The 16,614-nt window shown below is 43.0% G+C and overlaps 1 protein-coding gene across 1 annotated transcript in view; it reads left to right on the forward strand.

Moving 5' to 3' along the window:
- gng12a (guanine nucleotide binding protein (G protein), gamma 12a) overlaps positions 1 to 10,565 on the forward strand; it is a 37,996-nt gene extending 27,431 nt beyond the window's left edge. Inside the window, exons 2-3 of the mRNA XM_078263457.1 lie at positions 5,622 to 5,730; positions 9,645 to 10,565. Coding sequence (XP_078119583.1) covers positions 5,638 to 5,730; positions 9,645 to 9,770 — 219 coding nt within the window. The 5' untranslated portion in view covers positions 5,622 to 5,637 and the 3' untranslated portion in view covers positions 9,771 to 10,565. The remainder of the gene's footprint in view (positions 1 to 5,621; positions 5,731 to 9,644) is intronic.
- Positions 10,566 to 16,614: the final 6,049 nt, after the last annotated feature.

Consider the following 16,614-nt stretch of genomic DNA (forward strand, 5'->3'; position numbering starts at 1 on the left):
TCTGCTAATGTTAGCTGCCGACCGTTACCTTGAAACCATCCAGCAAATAGACGGTACCGTAGGGTGATTTAACATCACCACTCCTTTTACACACAGTTTAACAGCATAACAAAACGCTGGGTGAACATTACTAGCTACGTTTTTCATGTTGGTTTTTGAGCGGTGTGCACCCCCACTAACCTGGAAAACAGGTCATCAGTAGAGCAGACGGCTCTGCAGAGTCGTGTAATTACGACTTTAGGACTTTTCATAAACGGCCGAAGGAGCGGCGGTGCGCGGTGTACGTAGGGGAAACCCTGTTGTGCGTCTGCCCTATTTCTGATACCGTGGCGGCAGACATTTTAATAATATATAATAGTATATAATTTCAATACAGAGGAAACACTGGGTAAGGAGTCAGACAGCCTTCCAAAAGAGAGCGCGATGAAAAGATAGGATAAACCAGCAGGACTTGCAACCCCAACCAGAATGTTTTGTTATGTTACAAACCCACAATTAATATTTTGCCCAGTTAAAAAAAAAAAAAGATGCTTGTCTGGTGGATTTTTTTTATATACCTGCCAACTTGGCTGATGAGTCAAAAAGTTAATTTCGGACACTGGATTCTAAACATTCGGGGCTCAGCCCAAACCTAGGGGGGAGATTTCTTTTCCCCATTTACAGCAAGCTATATCCACTATTATTTTTTTTTCAAGCAATTTGATATCTGTATATATATATATCTGTATGAATCTGTAAACCGTATGTGATAGTTAGCCAAGGAAAAACTGCATGGGACCCTTTTTTCCCTCGCCAAAATTTAGCTAAACTTTGGAGTGTTATTTAGTTTCATATGATACCAATATCTAGCTTCACTCTAGCTTTAAAACGGAGCCTGCTACAGCCTCTGAAAGACAGTCAAGTTGCCTAAAGGATTTGGGGCTGGAGCCCCAGAAGCCACCCCCCACTCCACCCCTGGCAATGATAGTTTGTTTGTGTGTGTGTGTGTGTGTGTATATACGCAAATGCGCTTGTGTGCGTGCATGTGTGTGCACACAAGGGAGAACAACCAATATACTGGCTTGTGGCGTGGGCCCAAGTCTTTGAACTCTCTTTTGTTCAAAGCAGCAGCAGACATCTGTCTAGACTCCAAATATCGTCTTTCCACAATCCACTGTTCTTCACCTCTCCGCTGATATATAAAGCCAGACAGACCCCAGGCAGTAGATCAGGGAGTTTTTAAGCATGGTCGCCACAAGTGTTACTGCCAATTATATGTCGGCTTTGATTTTGGATTTGAGCAGATAAGAAAGTAAAGTTCTTGTGCACAATCAATTCTACCTGCAGTATGTGCAGGAAGACCAGCCTGTGTACAGCCATGCTAGCAGCTCTGTGAGACAGCAGTGGGGTTTTGGGCTTACGTGCTCACAATGCCAATGCTAACATGCTGAGAGGCAAATATAATGTTGACCATGTTCGCTGTTTTAGTTTAGCGTGTTTGCAGCTTGTTCTGCTTGCTGGTTCCTAGGACCCGTTTTTGAGATTTGGGAGGCGACCTGCTGTTAGCTATAACGCCCTTCTCTGTGTAGGTCCGCACTCCGCAGAGACGTTCAAGTGTCTCCTATAGGGCTGGGCCATATACAGAATATCAAATCTCATGATATTATTGACCAAATACTGCAATGACGATATTGCAGGGTTGAATATTGGAGCTATCACAAAATATTTACACAATGAGATTTGTGATAATCATTAGTAATGTAGATATGACTAAGTGGGTAAAGGCAAATAATAGAACAGCTATAACAGTCTGGTATGTTCAGAAAATGACATTTTACTGTAATGCAGCCTTTAAACCCCTAAAATCTAAGACGATATAGTCTAATATCATGATATCGATATAATGTCGATATATTACCCAGCCCTTCTCTTCACAGAAGCATAATTCCAGTCTCGGTCTACATAAGTTCTACCCAAGACCACTTCAAGTTATTGAAGTTAATGAAGCTGACAGAAATACACTCGACAGTGTCTATTATCATTTTTCTTTTAAAAACTGAACTATGTTTGCGAACGTACTGTGTTTTCAAAGTCTTACAAGCCACAACAGAGGGTAGAAAATGACCTGCTTGTTATTTCAGGGTGAACTCACTGGAAGGCTTTGGATGTGATCTTTGCCTACCTCTCATCACCTCATACATGTCAAGCGTAAAGTGCAGCCGGCAATACTTAAGCCCTAAAGCAGTTTATTTCCAGTGGTGTTACTTTATTACAAAAGCTCCTCCAGTGTGAAAAGCTGATACTCTGTGAAGGGACCACACATACTGTACACTTAACAGGACTGACTCTTCTTTTAGCCTTTAATGGCTTTCGTTTGTGTTCGTCAGCAGCACATTTAAGAGTTTTCTTTGGGTCTGAGCTGCAGCAGTGTAGTAGCAGTGTAACACACACACACACACACACCCTTTTTCATTTCTGAGTGTTGGTATTAATGCACACTGATTCATAATGGCTCCCTGTTCTTGGCACTTTGTACACTGTGCTAATGAATCGCATGTGTGCGGGTGGATTTGTGTGTGTAAGGTAGAGCAGAGCAGGAGGGGCTGTTCTTATCTGTGCAGTAGGTGGTCCTGGCTGTGTGTGTGTGTGTGTGTGTGTGTGTGTGTGTGTGTGTGTGTATATTGTGATAGGGTGGGCTGTGAAGGGGGGTGGTCTTTTCTGATCCTTGGCGGTAACGTTTTTGCAAGGCTCCTATATGTACATGGTGGTGCTTAATGCCACACACACACACCCCCATAGTGCCCTCCCATAGAGTTTCAGAGTCAGACCGGTGCTGCTGGTAGTAGCTGGCATCACATCACACACAGTTTGACTGAGGTGACTCAGTAGGCATGGTTTGCCTGCAAGAATCACTTCTAAGTGCCGGCGGGATTGAGGTTTCTCTTCCCACCTCTTCATGATTTAATTGCCTCTTCCTTCTACTCCACATGCTGGTCGAACTGATATTTTTGCATTACAGAGAGAGTAGTCTATATCCTTGGTGTTCCACTTCCGGGATTGCTCCGGTGTCACCGGAAATTCCGCCGGATGTCACTCTTTACGGCCGTAAAGAGACTATGGTTCCTATGGCCCATGGCTCCTCAGATCTCTGCAGGGTGAATCCAGACAGCTAGCTAGACTATCTGTCCAATCAGAGTTTTCTGTTGCACGACTAAAACAACTTTTGAACGTACACACGTTCCACCAAAACAGGTTCCTTCCCGAGGCTATTTGGCAGCGGCACCGTTGCTCCGTCCGACGCTTAGCGCCTGCCCAAGACGGATTGTGATTGGTTTAAAGAAATGCCAATAAACCAGAGCATTTTATTACTCCCATCCCAGAATGCTGTGTGGACTAGCCAGACCCTCCTCCGCAGCGCTGTGGAGGAAGGTCTGGCAATGCCAGACTAGAGAGAGAGTAGACCAATAATTCTGTTCACGCATATAACAACTTCTGCTGGGATGGTTCTCCAAACAGGAAGCAGTTCTCCAAATGCATTTCCTGCAGCCCTGCCGTGTGAAGGCTGTTTACATTTCTCATGTTATGTTATGTGTGTTTGTATATTGCACAATTTATGCAACTATGCAAACTGGTTTGCTCGGTAGCACCAGGAAATCCAAGTTCTTGCCTGGCAACAGTTAATGATGTGCTCATAAAGGTGTTTGAAGAGGAGTACTAAGAAGTTGGTGACTAACCTGTTCTCCAGTTGAAAGGATTTCCAGTCAGGCATAAAAGTCATTGGCTGCACCATGTCATCTCAAACCTAACCGATGTTTGTCAGAGAAGCAAACATGTGGGGCTCAGATCCATCTAAAGACTCCCCCAGACTATAGAAATAAACGCCCTCACTCATCACGTATGGATAAAAGGATATTTTCTTCCCCCATCTTCACCTGTGGTGCCACGCCTTTATGACTAAGCTGAGAATATTTCCTGTGGAGGATTGTTCACTCTGCATTGTACAGCATGAGCCTTTCATGTCTCACTTTCATGTTATCAATAACATTTCAGCTCTCTGAGTCGTCTCTGGCTGCGTTTCCTTTGCAGTGATTGCTTGTCTTTAGATAGAAATAAAACTCTCTAATCAGCCCTTGCAGGAGTCAGACGATTTTCCTTCCCTTCCCTTTTTCCATTTTTGCGCGTGTCTTTATTCCTCCCTCCCTCTTTGTTCCTGAAACAAGGAAGAGCTAAAGCATCAGAGGCTGTGTGGAAGGACTACATCCTGCAGGGAAAACGGGATGCAGACAGGCTGGACAAAACCAAAATAGAGGCAAATGTTATGGTTTGCTATAAAAAGGGACTTCATGCTCAACTGTTGCATTCACTGCCCCTGTGTTACCCTTTTATTTACAGTTACTGTGACCGAGGCCTGATTACACAACACTGTACACGTATAACCTGAATGAAGTAAATGAAATAAAAAAAAAAAACATTATGACAATATGCAGATGGAACAAAATGCTTATTTAATTGCTATGGCATGTTAACTTACAACTTTATTTTCATTTTATTTAAAAAAAAAAGTGAGCCTGCAGAAGTTTTTCTTGTAAATGTCACAATAAACTTCTGAGAAACTGTACTCCCACCCCCGTTTCGGTGAAAGCATGAGTGTCACAAGAATGTGAGTGTTGCAAAAATGCTAAAGGAAATGTGCGTGCGTGCGTGCGTGCGTGCGTGCGTGCATGCACGCGTGCGTGTGTGTGTGTGTGTAGGTTTCTATGAGAAACACAAACAAATGGCAATAAAAGTGCAGTGGAGAGACACGGGAGCCAGGGCTCCCACATGGACTACAGGATGTGACCGGGCCTGTTCTCATCCAGTCTGTAAATGATTAGCAGGAAGACCCACTGCGCTCCACTCCCACAGACAGATCAGCATCTCAGTCTTTGACACAAATCTTTACATTGCTGCAACATTTTGTTTAAATCTAGATATCCTGCAGGGGGACTGCGCTGCTTGCAAAAAGGGGAAAAAAAGAAAAAAAAGGCAAGAAAAATAAATCCACTGGCGTTTTCAGCAGAATTGCATAGAAACCTAAAACAAAGAGCATGCATGCATACAGTATGGCAATGGGTGCATGGGGTGTGCCTCAGCTTTGTGTGTACTTTTTGATAATAAAAAAAAAATAAAACAAACCTTGTTGGTGATGTCACTTTTGGGAACAACCCTAAAGGAGAAGAGGAAGAGCAGAACACTTATTAAACCAGCATCTGTATGTACACACCTGCAGTACATACCGTCAAATAATGTACTCACTAAATATTAATGTAACACTCTACCCAGCATCGCGTTACTGGCTTAATGCTTCTTTATTCTCTGCTTATCGTCCTGTTGATTTTATCTGATGCACAAGATGGTTTTTGCACGTAGCAACTGTCATCACCGCAACCACGTTATTACTGAAACAAGTGTGGACCTTCCCTGCTGTCGAGACAGTGCTGGAGTTGCATTCCCAATTTGACAAGTTTACAACTGTTTTCATTTTCTGCCTCCGACTTGACCAGAAATACGTTGCTTAGACACAACAAGCACAATGTATCGTACACCAGCGTCTCATTCTCTTCAGTGTTATTCAAGCTTGTCTTTGTTGTCCTTCATTACAGTGCTGTATTGCCCAGGATGTCTTCCAAGGCTCACAGTTCCAATAACATCGCCCATGCTCGGCGGACAGTGCAGCAGCTGAGAATAGAGGCCAGCATTGAGAGGATAAAGGTACAGTGCAACAATAAACCACTTTCAATGCGTCTTATTTTTTCCTAGACTTTTATTCCTGTTCTGGGTTTTTTTTTGTTTCCATTTAGCCAATTTTCTATAGGGTGAGGCTGTTTGCATCCCTGGTACAATTAGAAGTGAATGCTATTGGTACCCCGGTGCACACAGCAATGTGTTCTATTAATACCCCGTCTGGTACAAATATCAATATACAGTTGCTGGTCATATAATTAGAATATCATGAAAAAGTTGATTTATTTCAGTAATTCCATTCAAAAAGTGAAACTTGTATAATGTATACATTCATTCCACACAGACGGATATATTTCAAGTGTTTATTTCTTTTAATTGTGATGATTAGAACTGACAACTAATGAAAACTCCAAATTCAGTATCTCCGAAAATTAGATTGTTACTTAAGACCAATACAAAAAAGGATTTTTAGAAATGTTGGCCAACTGAAAAGTATGACCATGAAAAGTATGAGCATGTACAGCACTCAGTACTTAGTTGGGGCTCCTTTTGCCTGAATTACTGCAGCAATGCGGCGTGGCATGGAGTCGATCAGTCTGTGGCCCTGCTCAGGTGTTAGGAGAGCCCAGGTTGCTCTGATAGTGGCCTTCAGCTCTTCTGCATTGTTGGGTCTGCATCATCCTCTTCACAATACCCCATAGATTTTCTATGGGGTTAAGGTCAGGCGAGTTTGCTGGCCAATTAAGAACAGGGATACCATGGTCCTTAAACCAGGTACTGGTAGCTTTGGCACTGTGTGCAGGTGCCAAGTCCTGTTGGAAAATGAAATCTGCATCTCCATAAAGTTGGTCAGCAGCAGGAAGCATGAAGTGCTCTAAAACGTCCTGGTAGACGGCTGCGTTGACCCTGGACCTCAGAAAACACAGTGGACCAACACCAGCAGATGACATGGCACCCCAAACCATCACTGACTGTGGAAACGTTACACTGGACTTCAAGCAATGTGGCTTCTGGGCCTCTCCTCTCTTCCTCCAGACTCTGGGACCTTGATTTCCAAAGGAAATGCAAAATGTACTTTCATCAGAGAACATAACTTTGGACCACTCAGCAGCAGTCCAGTCCTTTTTGTCTTTAGCCCAGGCGAGACGCTTCTGACGCTGTGTCTTGTTCAGGAGTGGCTTGACACAAGGAATGCGACAGCTGAAACCCATGTCTTGCATACGTCTGTGCGTGGTGGTTCTTGAAGCACTGACTCCAGCTTCAGTCCACTCTTTGTGAATCTCCCCCACATTTTTGAATGGGTTTTGTTTCACAATCCTCTCCAGGGTGCGGTTATCTTTTCCTTCCCTTCGCCTCTCTATTAATGTGCTTGGACACAGAGCTCTGTGAACAGCCAGCCTCTTTAGCAATGACCTTTTGTGTCTTGCCCTCCTTGTGCAAGGTGTCAATGGTCGTCTTTTGGACAGCTGTCCAGTCAGCAGTCTTCCCCATGATTGTGTAGCCTACAGAACTAGACTGAGGGACCATTTAAAGGCCTTTGCAGGTGTTTTGAGTTAATCAGCTGATTAGAGTGTGGCACCAGGTGTCTTCAATATTGAACCTTGTCACAATATTCTAATTTTCTGAGATACTGAATTTGGGGTTTTCATTAGTTGTCGGTTATAATCATTACAATTAAAAGAAATAAACACTTGAAATATATCAGTCTGTGTGGAATGAATGTATACATTATACAAGTTTCACTTTTTGAATGGAATTACTGACATAAATCAACTTTTTCATGATATTCTAATTATATAACCAGCACCTGTATGCTATTTGCACCCCTGTGCATTTACCCTGGCATATTGATCACACAATGTAATAAAAACTACTGGGAAAATGTGGAAATCTCTCAACATTTTTCCTTATGACATCATAATACTGCACTAATGTTCTAATCACATATTCGTGACCGTACTCCTCAACAGGTTTAAAAAGCATTGTAAAAAGCACAGATTTAAAATCTCACACTTGTCCTGTTCTGATGCTTATCAGTGCATGGGTTTATGGTTTTTGGAATATTGCTCTGTGGCCTAAATAAAATTGTTGCAGTGTCCAATATTTCGCACACTTCAAAGAGACGTTGATACATACACTAGTGTGGTTCTCGACCTGGGGGGCGGGCCCTGACTTAATAATAATAATAATACATTTTATTTAAAGGCGCCTTTCTCGGCACTCAAGGACACCGTACAGGGATACATAAGACATTTAAAAGCAGCAAAAAAATAGAAATAAAAATAAAAAATAAAATAGAAACAACAGAAAGAGGCAGAGCAGTTGACATCAAGTGGAATAGGCAGTTTTAAACAGATTTGACTTGTGCAATGGCATGCAAATTATCCCATCCAAAATGAAAGAAACAAGACCTCTTCATTGGGGAATCGAACCCCAGACTCCTGGGCCACAGCTCACTGTTCTAACCACTCATCTATCCATACTGTATACAAACAAATCGGTACTAACGGTTGTATGCTTTCACAGACGACAGAAAGCACAACTGTAGTATCCATTTTCCGCTAGAAATTCAATTGTTCTAAACTTTCTTAATATGCCAGTTTCTGCTGTCGAGGAAGATGAATGTCGGCCATGATTGCGGTGCCCGCGACCAACGTGTTTTTGTTGTTACGTCACAGGGTGTGAATAGCTCAGCTGTGTGGCCTAGGCTGTTCGTACCGGGGGTGCAAATAGACACTGTTTTCTATATGATTCCATCCCTACTTATGTATTATAAATATATCACATTTTTGTAAATGTCACATGTTAAATGCTACTGGGGATATCAAAGAGGTCAAACAAATATCATTTTTATCTAGAGAAAAAAAAATCATGTATACTTTTAAAAAAATATAAGGAATTTATAAGAATGGACAATGTGGCAGATGCGCTGGAGGGAAAATCTTTGCGTCTGATTGGCTGGTTGGATTTCAATTTTATTTATAGTGTCAAATCATGACAGGAGTTATCTCAGTACGCTTTACAGATAGTAAACCCAGTAGGTCGCGACCACACTCTATGATTTACAGAGACCCAACAATTCCCCAAAAGAGCAAGCATTTGGTGCAACAGCAACGAGGAAAAACTTCCTTTAAACAGGCAGAACCGGACTCTTGGTGGGCGGCCATCTGACGCTGCCGGACACAGACACACTGATACAGATGTACAGAAATATGATTCATAATACTTATAGCAGTTGGCATGATGAACAGTGGCAATTACAGTACCAATAAAGATAATAGATCTATGACTAGTAATAATAGTAGTAGCAGCATAGGCGCCGATTTATGTTTTCCTCCGTGGGTGCTCACGGGCGCACGCCCTTTAAAAAGTAGTCAAAAAATGTTTGCAATTTCAGAACCTTAGGAAATGGACAGCGGCCGACACAAACACACACGCCTATTAACTTGATAATAAAGCCGTAAAGTAGGCCATCGTTCAACAGCGCCACTAATCACAAATACAGATCGGACTGGAGATGAAACGTTTAACTGACACGTAACCGCGATCAGCTTCGTGGACTGACAGCGACATAACCAGTCACACTATGACAGACGCTCCACTTAGCACCAACTGCAGTGTTTAATTTGAAATGCCTACTGACAGTGTGGCACACGTGGGTGCTCAGTATTTTTTCCTTGGGTGCTCCGGGGCTCGAGCACCCACGTATCGGCGCCTATTAGTAGCAGTGCAGGGCAGCTAGCAAGACAATGGAAGGAAATCTGCGAGGCGAGAAAGCCCAAGGGCTCCGGGGAAGAATCTCCCCGGAGCTAGGTTAGTCACATGCATGCTCTGAGCATGCATGTGACTAATCATGTGATCACGTGAGCGCTACCCTTCAAAAGCCACGTCTTACTTCTTTATAACTAAAGTTGTGTCTCTGTCTTCCATTGTTTCTGCAGGTATCCAAGGCCTCTGCAGACCTTATGAACTACTGCAGTGAACACGCCAGAAACGACCCTCTCCTTATGGGCATCCCTGCCTCAGAAAATCCCTTCAAGGACAAAAAGCACTGCACTATATTGTAGTGGATGCCACGTAGCCTTTTATGTTTATTTGTTTGCTTATTAATGTTGCTGTATTCTTTTTGCTGCGAGGAGTGAAGGGGTGGACTGTGATCGTATCATTACCATGTGTTCACCGGTTCTGTTAACAAGTCAGCAATTCAACCAGGATTTTCTCAAAAACAGCAGTTTGTAATGAGCAAAAGAAAGCCCCACTAATGCCACTGTTCAGTTTGAGCTCTGATCATTAACTCTAAGACTTGGGCTGCGTGAGTTGCAATGGGCATCAGGTACATCATGTTGCTTAAATAGTAATCTACAGCAGAATATTGTAATAGCACTGGCACTTCTCCGTGATGGATTTGGTCCTTCCTACTGTATGTAATCAGTCTCATGTCCATTGGGAAGTGACTGTTACTGTCTCTCTTGTTTGTCTTAAATGGATCCCTACAGCCAAAGTTTCCCTTCAGTCCTTAAAAAGCATATTAGTTTTAAGATGGATAATAATGGCTGTTATCATGTGGCTTCAGTCTTCCCACCAGTTTCGATCACTGAATTCCAGTGTTGTAGTACTCAAGATCGGTCTTGGTCTTAAGACCGGTCTCAAGACCACTTTTTGAAGGTCTCTGTCTCGTCTCGGAATCAATCTCATATTTACTCGGTCTCGTCTCTGACTCGGAAAAAGTGAATGTATTTCTAGACCGGTCAAGACCACAACTGCAGGGATATCACGGTGTGATCAATGGCGTTTTTTCCATTGCATGGTACCTGCTCGACTCGCCTCCACTCTACTCGCCTCGACGCACTGTGCAGCAAAAACACAGCTGGCTAAACTATTTAAAAATGGCGGGTTTGTTCAGGACACCCCCCTCTGTCGCTTTCACGTCACCTTTTGGTATCGGCTCAGCTCGCTCGGAACCTCCACAGAGGTGGTACTAAAAAAAGTACCTGTTAGCAGGTACCAGGGACTTTTTTTTTTTCGTAATGGAAAACCAAAAAAGGCGAGTCGAGCAGGTACCACGTAATGGAAAAGCGCCATAATGGTCTTTGTTAACGTCATTACTGTGATTGGATGTAAAACTTCCTGCTTCAAATGCAACCGATAACTTGACTCATTTCTAATTTGAAAATGTGTTACTGTTAACCCCCTCTCCCCGCCCCTCCCTTATCATACACTTCCAACAAAGTGAATGTGAGAGACAGGAGAAGCTTTGGCAGTCTGGCACTGGTCTGTTCTTGGTCTTGACTCGGTCTCGCCATGCCTTGGTCATGGTCTTGACTCGGTCTCGCCCCCTCAAAGTCTTGGTCTTGCCTCGGTCTCGATACACTCTGGTCTTGGTGATTACTTGGTCTCGGGTTTAGGTGGTCTTGACTACAACACTGCTGAATTCAGTGGTCAGGGATTGCATGGAGCCTCTACTTGAATGTTACCATGATGTATCTTCGATTGGGGGGGCAGTAATGTCCCTATATCTGGTGTGAAATTCAGATACTCAAAAGTATTCTGCAACCCAGCTCGGACTGGTTCAGGACAATCCTCATGCTGTTTAAATCCATCGTTTTCCTGTCTGGTATTTGCAGTATGATTACCATGATACATTGTTTCCATATATTCCATATAAACATCTCTAATCCAAGATCATCTATGCTCAGATTTCAAGCCATTGGGATATTATGACCCCGGTGCTGTGATGCTTTTGTCAGCTGTACATGTTTAAAAAAAAAAAAAAAAAAACGCTGAAAATGCTTTATCCCATTAATGCATTGCTGAATTTCTTCCCCCTTTTATCTTCAACTGAAAGTGTCAGCGGACGTGTGCAGGGCAACACTGTGTAATGAAGACCCCGGGGACCAAGCCAAACCAATGATACTGCATTTAAAAAGCATCGAAATAAGCGTCTGAATGAGACTATTTGTAGCCATTGCTTCTGAAAACTTTCCGTGGTACGATACGTTTAGCACACTGACGACACGGAGCACGTCAGCCAGTGTTACGCTACACTGTGAGCCACGCCTACTTGCTCCTCACAAGTGTCTTAGTCGAGCAATTGTGCACATTGTTGTCTTAAAGTGTTTTGGGCCCAAGTGTTGTAAGGTTCAGGTGCAAACCAGTAGTGAGCATTGATGATAAAACCACTCTCTTAAATCTTTCATGTTTTTTTTTTTTTTTTTTTTTTTTTTTAACTTAAACTTAAACATTTGTGTCGGTGGGGGTTTTCAATCTTCAGTCTAACATGTCCTTCATGTTTTGATTCTCTGGGGGAACCTATCTGCTGAATAGATAGCATAAATGAAGACTTTTTGTTATTTTACTATCTAAAGCCTTACTTATGTTTGCCTTGTATCATGAAGAATATTCTAACTGGGAGTACCTTTTTAAAAAAAAAAAAAGGAAAAAAAAAGAAAAGATGTTTCAATCAAATGTTTTTATCTGTGGGATGAAAGTGATTTGTAACAATATTGTGCCATCTGTTTCTGTCTACGTGTCACAAGCAAAACATGTTAAATCGTGTTTCACTTAACTGGTGCTCTGCTTTTCAGTTGCCTTCTCCAAAGGATACTTTCAGGTCTTCAAATCAGCAAGATCTGGTGTTACTATCCAGTTGTATTTTTTCAGTCGGTTTCTTCTTACTTGCAATAAATCACTCCTGTATGCCTCTTAAGGAAAAGTTGAGAATACTACTGCCATGTCATGATTTCTGTCCATTCAGCAACTCCGTAACATCCTTATTGTTCCATTGAAAGATTCATTTAACTGTCAAAATCTGCATTTTGATAAATGTCTTTATTAATATACCAACCTTTGTATGAAGACTTAACTAAGATTAATAAAGTGAAGCGTTCCTACGGTCCAACACTGTCCAAATATCTCAATAAAGATGTGTTGTGCTGCACAGTCAGAAGATTTGAGCTTGTGATGGCCATTGCTGTCTTCATACCTCTTACGCATCCTCTGATTTACATTATTTCATGTAATAGAAACCTTATATGGGTCAGTGTTTTCCTGAGGTTTTTGGAAGACTTGGGTGCACGTGCTTGACGGGGAGTTTAGGGGCCCTATCTTGCAGCGCAAAGCCCGACGCAAGTGTCTTTGCTAGTTTAAGACCGACGCAGTTGTCAATTTCCCGTCCAGCGCCCGCGTCGTTTAAATAGCAAATGCACCTGCGCCCATTGGCGTGCTGGTCTTACAGGGAGGTGTGTTCAGGTGCATTCTTGGCGTATTGCTATCTTGAGGCAGCGAGAAGTGATCGCGCCATTGACCAACAAAAACCTGGTCTAAAGTCAATAGCGCAGCATTTCATTGTTATTTTAACAGCAAATTAGTAAAATGAGCCTAGACTTATGCACAGCGCACGCACACTGTGCTTGTTACACACACAGGGACGCGCAGCAGCACAGAAACCTGCAAAAGATTACAAATAAAAATATTACGGTTCAAATCCGCCATCATAATAGCAATGCGCCAAGGTACAAACGCGCCTGGCTTTTAAAGGGAATGGGAGATGACACTCTGACTGGTTTATTGCATGTTACGCCCAAAACACACCTATGAATTCATGAAGACACTAAGTACAACCCTTTTGAACCATGCGGCACACGGACTCTTTTTTTCGCCGTCAAACTAGCAAAAGTGGATTTGGACACGCCCTAAACGCACCTGCGCCATGTGCTTCACGCCGTGCGCTTAGATCGTTAAAATAGGGCCCAAAGAGTCCTCCATTAAGAATTTATTTACATTTTTCAATAAACAAAAATACAATTTTACATCATTTTGCACCGTTTTTTATGACCATATCTGTGTCTAAAACGTTGAAAAAAAAACCTAGAGAGGATAAGGGTTAGACGCCTAAAGACAAAACTTGCTAAAGAAGTCCATTAGGGACCGACTACAATCATTAGATCCGAGAAGCGTTATTTGGTTAGTTTTGATGCTCGCATTGATTTTACATTTGGCTTAGGTGCTGAGCCTGAGCCTTATAATGGTAGGAAAAAACCCTCCTATTGTTCAGATGGAGCTTGGCCAGAGAGATCTGCCCACAGTGTATATGAGGCCCATTTCCTCTCATTAGCTGTTATTTATACCTCAGTCGTGATGGGAGAGACCTCGGGCCTCTCGCCACGGCTGTCAGAAACCAGAAAGCACAAGAGGGCTAAATATAGAAAGTACCAAACCCTTATTTCCGCTCTTGGAGAGTAGAGTAACTATTCTGGGAAAATGTCTGCTTAGCCTGAGAGTGTGTTTTCGTTCTCCGTTGGTGGCCACTCGGGTCTCTCTGACCTTGTTTCCGGCCAGCTGGTGAATAAACAGCGTGTTTAATGTTCCCCTGCACACAATGGGAAGATCACACAGGAATAATACTCATTGTCACCCATTGTAACAACTGCAGAAATACTGAATTGGATGTTACAGCTCTCACACTTAAAACTGGCCGATGATGAAATATCATTGTCACCTATTATTCATTGTTAAGGACTTTGCTTCCGTCTCGTCCCTTTCTCACAGATTGTGCCGTTTTCCTTGAAAGATCAAATGCGACTGCAGGAAAGGCCAGGTGCATTAGCATTGTGTAGACTGCAGAGCACCTTCATTGAATGCCAAATATAGTACACACACGGTGGAAGAAAGCATAATGCATGCTCTGAAGCTATCTTTTTAAGCAGAAAAAGCTGTTAATGCACGAACATGATACAGACTGCCTGGATGTTCTCTTTATGTGCCCCTGAAGGCCTGAAGCATGAGCACAGCCTCTGCAGTAATCCCAGTTTGTCATTGTGCAACAATGTGAGAATCATGGAGGGGGGGGGGGTCTGGCAGGCCGGCTCACTGACCATGTGCCTCAATGTGGAAATCTGCACTGGCAGTTACAGTGTCAGTGTGTTGGAATGTGCTGATGAGGGGGAGAGGACCTGAGGGTGGAGGGGGGAGGGTGTGGGCTGACTGCAGTGGCACCTCTGTTCCTCTGGTAGGCTCAGCTGTGTATAGAAATACACAAAGCAGACATTTGAGCCCATTTGAACTATATAACTGCCATTGCAGCCAACACTCCCATACATTCTCAGTGTCACATCTCATTTATATTCTCCACCCACAACAAGCGCTATAACGTCTTTACTTAAGTGTTGTACATACTGTAAGTGCAATTTTGAGGTACTTGTACTTAACTTGAGTATTTCCGATGTTGCATGCACCACCTCTGGGACCTGCAGCGTCCTTCCCACGTCAGCCCTTATGTCCCACGACCTGGCAGTTTGCAGCAGATTGGGCTTTGGTCTTTTGGTTGAGAACGACCTAGCTCCCTCCTTGATGAAAGTAATGCCGGACCTTTTCTTGCATCTCTACCGCTCTAGTGTGTCAGCAAGAGACAAAAGCACCTTATCATGGCGCCAGCTATACCGTCCTTGAGCCTTGTTTTGCACCCTGACAGTAGTCCCCTTTTGACCACAGAGCTTGCAGTTAGGGTCCACTCTCGGCCCCCACATTGTGTGCAGATGTGATGGCGAAGGAAGGGTGTCGTATACGAATCGCAAGAGGAAGGAAATACGGAAGGGCTCCAGTCTCCACAGGTCTGTCCTTGTGATCTTGCACTTCGTGAATATGTATAATACAATTCTATATGCATTACCACACTGACTCAGGTTACAAAATATGTTCCCCAGGCTGCACTATATATAAAACAATTCAAAGTAAACTATGACATGTCAGATGGTGAAATCTGCTCTATTTTTAGAAACACAGAGATAATGCTGCACCTGAACTTTAACCCACAATGCAGCACAGTCAGTATGCAAACCAGAAATATTTTTTGGACTTTACCGAAGGCCAACGTGGCATATTAACACTTACATCAGCCCTACACGGCTCCTTAAATAACCTTTTGACCTTCGATATCTTTGTCAGTGACCCACCCTGCAGTCACACGCATGCCTGACAACCATTCACACAGTGCTAACATGGTAGTCATTAGCTGTTCCAAGAGCATGTTTACATCATCTTATAATGTATTAGTGTTTATTTGACCTGTTGTGCGTCCTGTATTCTTTGCCATTAGACTTCATTAGTACTGCCTGCGTGTACATGAAGGCCTGCATGTTGACCTCATACAGGATATCAGTATACCTAGTGAACCTGGTTATGTTTAATAGTAGTTATGGGAGGAAAATAGACAGTTTTAGTGCATTTAGTTTGCCTTTAAGTTCACCATTATTATCATTAATGTCTGTAGTGGGGGCTTCTGCATAATGTAGTGAGAGTAACCAACCATCTCAAGTCACTGATCCATCCATCTATCCATCCATTCTTTGGTCTGTTGGGGGTTTTGAGTTTCTGGTTCACCTAACCTGCACGTATTTGGAGAAAACCAAAGCACCTAAAGAAAACCCATGCAATCAAGCAAACTACATTAAATGACGACAGGGGCACAGTATAAAACATTTCATTTAGCGATATTAAATATTGTCCCATGATCTCTCTCACACGAAAAGCTGAACTGGGTTGTGCAACTCAAGGACATCGTCTGACATTCCCTCTTCTCGTGATCATGACTCTGCACTTTCAAGAGGGGATTGCCTGCCTTACATCAGCCCAGTGACATCACCGTCATTCAATTACAGAGAGATCACCTGTGTATGTGTGTGTGTGTGTGTGTGCGCGCGCATGCATGAGACACAGTTGGAAAAAGAAAAGGAGCAGGGGAGTGGAGCAGTTAAGAACGGCTTGCATGCCAATGCCTCCCTTATGAAATAGTCATGTGCTCTGCAGTAAGCTACACCACATTTTCTGGTCCCAAGGGCAGAGGCAGCCAGTAACACAAATAGCATGAAATCACCTGATGTTACCCCACTGTCTTATTGATACACATTTAGTGGA

This window comes from Sander vitreus, chromosome 12 (assembly GCF_031162955.1).
Source record: "Sander vitreus isolate 19-12246 chromosome 12, sanVit1, whole genome shotgun sequence".
NCBI lineage: Eukaryota > Metazoa > Chordata > Actinopteri > Perciformes > Percidae > Sander > Sander vitreus.